The sequence below is a fragment of the Loxodonta africana genome, unplaced genomic scaffold (genome assembly GCF_030014295.1).
Source record: "Loxodonta africana isolate mLoxAfr1 unplaced genomic scaffold, mLoxAfr1.hap2 scaffold_542, whole genome shotgun sequence".
NCBI lineage: Eukaryota > Metazoa > Chordata > Mammalia > Proboscidea > Elephantidae > Loxodonta > Loxodonta africana.
In genome coordinates this window covers 68,343-73,841 of record NW_026975264.1, presented here as the reverse complement: position 1 = coordinate 73,841, position 5,499 = coordinate 68,343, and the positions used below count along the sequence as shown (strand labels likewise).

The 5,499-nt window shown below is 34.6% G+C and overlaps 1 protein-coding gene across 1 annotated transcript; it reads right to left on the bottom strand.

The window, feature by feature from the left end:
• Positions 1–930: 930 nt before the first annotated feature.
• On the bottom strand, positions 931–5,204 carry LOC135229786 (olfactory receptor 2L3-like). The gene has a single exon (XM_064279082.1). It carries the CDS (start codon positions 4,827–4,829, stop codon positions 3,897–3,899), a length of 933 nt encoding a protein of 310 aa, XP_064135152.1. The 5' UTR covers positions 4,830–5,204; the 3' UTR covers positions 931–3,896.
• Between the last annotated feature and the right edge of the window lie 295 nt (positions 5,205–5,499).

The window sequence follows — 5,499 nt, the reverse complement described above, 5'->3', positions numbered from 1 at the left end:
TTAACATGGACCACATCTGTACATGGAAGGAAGATAGAGGTGTAAACCTGTATTAACTGTCTCCAGATAGTGGCCTTCCTTACTCACCTGCAAGGCTTGGAAACCAGCAAAATAGGATGATTTTTTATGCATTAACTCCTTAAAGTCAACCTTAGTTCCACAGAAGTGACAAATCATGCCTAATTCTGCATGTCTGTATAAGAAATATTTTTAATTACTATCTCATATCTAGAACCGTTGTAAATTGGCTTTATAGAGTCAGAATCAGATGGCCCAGAGGAGTGTCTTCTGACTGCTAGACAATACACAGTATCCCTGTATGTAATTCTACATATGATTCTTCATTGCATCAAAGGTTTCCAGAACTAATTTAACTAAAGAGACAGAGTATATAACAGTTTATATTAGTTAGGTGTTTTTCCCAGCCCAAAAATTGAACTAAAGAGACAGAGAGTATATTAAAAAAAAAAAAAAAAAAAAAACCATTGCCATCCAGTCGATTCCTACTCATAGTGACCCTATAGGACAGAGTATATAACTGTTTATATTGGATATCTTAGGAAGTAATAATCTTATGTAATGTTTAAATAAATTATACATATTTATTTAGAAGGGAATAGAGTTTAAGAATCATAAATTTGTTAAAGTATAAAAGATCATAAATACCCAGTATTTGTGTGTTTCTAAACCATATACCTTCATGAAATTCCACAATGGTCAATCATAGGCATTAATCATAGATGAAGTAAGTAAACGGATACTTCTGATAGATAGGAATGGATTACGAGTGTGTAGCCTTCAAATATTAGTTTGAAACAGGGGTGAGTTTATCTGCTTCACTGCAAAATTACACAGAGTTTGAGTCAAAACTGAATCAAATTCTTGTTCTGCTACTTACTAGTTATGGAAACATGGGGTAGTGAATTTAACTTTTTAAGCCAGTAGTTTATATATGCAGCAGATATTTTTTTAAAAAAAGAACAAAATGTAGATTATCACAAGTTGTATATAAGATAATACCTAGTGATTACTTAGTGTGAGCCTGAGTATAAGAAATCATTGAACAGTAACTGCAACCTTTATTCTCTTCATCATCACCACCATCATCACCATCAACAAAATTGTCATCATTTTCATTCAAATATTGTCATCCACTACATTTGTATAGTATTTTTTTTTCAAATTGTGTACATTCACTACTCTGTTTCTCACAAAAGCTCTGTCAAATTGTTAATGAAGGTGGAATTATTACCTCAGTGGAACTTGATAATTTATAAAGGAGGTAAAATATAAATAAATAAAATGCATAGTTAAAATCATAAGGCATCACAATTAGGCATAATTTGTATTTAAAAACAAAACCTGAATAACCATAGCACACCTTCTAATCCTATGATCCCTGAATTATTTCCAGATGTTGTCCTTGAGATGTAGAAAATATTTTATTTTCCAATACCAAAAAACCAAACCCATTGCTGTTGAGTCCATTCCAACTCATAGTGTGACCCTATAGGACAGAGTAGAACTGCCCCATAGAGTTTCCAAGGAGCACCTGGTGGATTCAAACTGCCAACCTTTTGGTTAGGAGCCATAGCACTTAACCACTATGCCACCAGGGCTTCCTGTTTTCCAATAGGTAAGTAATTTTAGACATTCTTATTTTATCTTTATTATAATTTCCATTTTATATTTGCATATAAAATCTAGACAAGTAATTTCCAGATATTTAATTGCAAAGAATGAGTCATATAAGGCAGAACAGCAAGTAAGACACAGCACTAACCACTCTTCACTCATGGGCAAATAGAAAATGTAGGAAATAGGAAATGCTGCATTCACAATTGCTATGGAGAGCTTGGGCTCTTAAGAGCTAGCTTTATTAGTCTTGTTTCACTTGGGCCCATCAAAAGCTAACTCTAGTATGAATTTGTACTTTCATTTCCAGTGGCTCTCATCTCCTATCTAAAACAGATAACGTATTTACAAATAGGATCCAAAACAATTTTTGTTGTCTGTATTTCATGCTGTAGGATTTTTGGTGAACAGTGTTATAAAAAATGCAGAGGCTAATTCTGAACTTGACCAACTCTTACATAAATTATGTCACTCAATTCCTAAACCTGTCACTGTAAATCCAGAATGATTTTAGTTTAGACATTAATCCACACTACCAAAAGAATTAATATAATGGAATCGACACCTATGTGATCTCATCACTTACTAGCATGAAAACACCTGTACTTACAGAAAATATAATTCATGTTACTAGCTCCATATGAAAGAATTCTAAACTTGGCTTCGCTCTTTACCCGTATCCAAAAGGTTCCATCACAGGCACTACCACAATGCATCTTCCCCTCATTAACAAATTCAATTTCTCCTTCAAGCCTCTCTTTAGTTTGTTTTATAAATTTATTTGAACAGCTACAGACAAATATTCTTACATTTGAGGTTCATTTTAGGTGATGTGAACATTTACTATCTATTTTGTCACACAGAAACATAATTACTTTGGAAGTGACCATATTTTCATAAATATGATGTTTTTGAGGGAATTCCTGAGTTTATTCATCATAAATTCAAGAACAAGTTTCACAGATAATACCAACCATTTAGTGTATATTCTATTTCACTGTTTTACCTTCAGTTCACACTGCTGTTTTTATTGTTATGTGCTGCTGAGTCGATTGTCTCTCATACCAACCCTGTAGGACAGGGTAGAACTGTGCTAGAGGGTTTCCAAGGCTGTAATCTTTACACAGGCAGATTGCCACTATGCTTCCCATTGCCACATTGTGGTAATCAATGTCATAAAACAATATGTGTACTAATTGTTTCATGAGAAGCTAGTTCGTTCTGTAAACCTTCATCTAAATTACAATTCAAAAGAAAGAAGAAAAAAAAAAAAGGACAGATTTCAGTATCAGCAGTATTCTCTTCTGGACTGCAATGCCTCTTCACCTAGCATATACACCTAAGCTAATACATTTTTTTTTTCCTGAAAATAATGGGGGGACCCATTCAGGCACAGGCTGAGCTGGTATATCGATTTAAAATACTGGTGCAGAGAAGTTGACTCCCCACTCCTACCCCCAAAAAACATATCAATAGAATTATGAGTCTATTGACTGAAGAATAAGAAAATGTATAAGGTAAATTGTCTTATATAAGGGTAACGTGGCTACTTGGGATGCAAAATTTGAGTCTGTGCTGGGGACTTATTTGGGAATGGCTGAGATAGCATAACCCATAACTTCCATTAATCCTCTTATAAAGTATGCTCTCCTTCTTCTCTAACTCAGCATCTCTCCAGCCCTGATTACTGACCTTGTTTATAAATCACTTTCCTAGGATTCATCCAGATAAATTCAGGTCCCCCCTTCTGGAAAACATAAACTTGTCATATTTCTTCTGGAAAACATAAACTTGTCATATTTCCTCTATAGTTGTGTAAGACTTTCTAATCCCTATATCTGCCTTTTCCCCTGAAATTGGGGGAAAAAATTGGGACAGTACACACCTATTAACAGAGAATTAATGGAGAAAATATTATTTTTAAATAAATAAATCATTTATTTTTCTGTTGTCATATTGAGAGATAAATTATATATAGTAGAATTGTTATATGAATGATATCATTTTAGAAAGTTTTCATTTTCTTTTCTACATATTAATAAAAGCTTCTTATTTCTCAAATTGAGTTGACTGTATATGCCTTTTATATTGATGGAAAAAAAAATCACCTCAGGAAAAAAGAAACATGCCTTAGTAATGTAAAATTATTTTGTCAAACTTCTAGTTTTTAAAATCTTCTAATATAACCTTAGACCTTGTCCATTCACTGCAGAATAGACACTTTCAGCTTGAAGATTGATGCAGAAATCTTGTCTACATTTTCACAGAGAGAACATTCTCTGAGTAACTCTTCTCAGGGCCCTCATTACCTCTTTGTTCCTCAGGCTGTAGATGACAGGGTTGAACATGGGTGTGAGAATGGTGTAGAAAATAGCCAGAACCTTGTCTACTGTTGGAGATCGGAAGGATCTTGGGTGTAGATAATTGTAAACAAAGGGTGCATAGTACAAAGTCACCACAGTGAGGTGGGTACTGCAGGTTGAATAGGCCTTCTTCTTCCCTTCTGATGAGGGCATGCAGTAGATGGCAAGGAGAACCCGTCCATAGGAATAGGTAATGCCAATGAAAGGAAACACAAGGAATAAGGCGCTGCACACAAACACTATGTAGTCATAGACCCAGGTGTCCATGTGTGTCAGAGCCAATATGGCTGTGAAATCACAGAAAAAATGATCGATGGTCTTGGACTGGTAATAGGGTATATGGAGTGCATATGCGGTGTGGGCACACGCATTGATAGAGCTCATTATCCAAGATCCTATAGTCATTAGCGCACACACACTTTTGGTCATACGAACAGGATAGTGAAGAGGAAAGCAAATGGCCACATAGCGGTCATAGGCCATAGATGCCAAGAGAAGTGTTTCTGCACCTGCCAAAGTCAAAAAGAAGAAACTCTGAACTCCACATCCAATGAAGGAGATTGACTTGCTTCCAAACAAGAAATTGTAAACCATCTTGGGGACAATATTGGAGATGTAATTCAGGTCCATGAGAGAGAGCTGACTAAGCAGGAAATACATGGGTGTGTGGAGATGGGTGTCCAGTAGGATGAGGATAATCATGGATATGTTACCAATTAAAGCCATTAGGACAATGAGAATGATGAGAATGAAGAGGAAAAGGCCAATTCTTGATGGTGGGAACAGTCCTAATAAAATGAAATCAGTTGATGTTTCACTATAATTCTCCATTGAATATTCATTGGTTTTCCCTAAAGTAAGAAACAAGAGTGTGGAAGGTAAATAAAGAACAGTGAACTACTTATTTATTTTTTCATAATATCTGTGATTGATCCAACAATGTATTTTTCAGGAAATTATACAGTTGCTTAAATGAATGGGCAATTTTACCTTTTTTTAAACAAGAAACACCATTCCATTACACAAAGATAAAATGTAAGACATCATGCATTTACATCCAAAATCTGTTGTAGAAGATCAATGAAAAAATAAATAAAAATATGCTATACTTATTTTAATAGGATAAGAACGATTAAAGAAAAAAAAAAACCCATTGCTGTTAAGTCAATTCTGACTTATAGCAACACCTTAGGACAGAGTAGAACGGCCCCATGGGATCTCCAAGGAGCACCGGGTGGATTCGAACTGCTACTTTTTAGTTAGTAGCCAAACTCTTAGCCACTACTCCACCAGGATTTCCATAAGGATAATAGTTCTTAGCAAATTCACTTATCAGTAAGAAAATACTTAAATATAAGCAGTGTGTTAAAAAGTTGAAAATATGTTGAAATGAATAAGTGATTGAATTGCTATATGAATGAATTTAGTGACATAAAGATTATTTTCCATTTTGAGGTTTATAATCTTTGCTTATCCCCAAGACATACATTAATTACTGCAA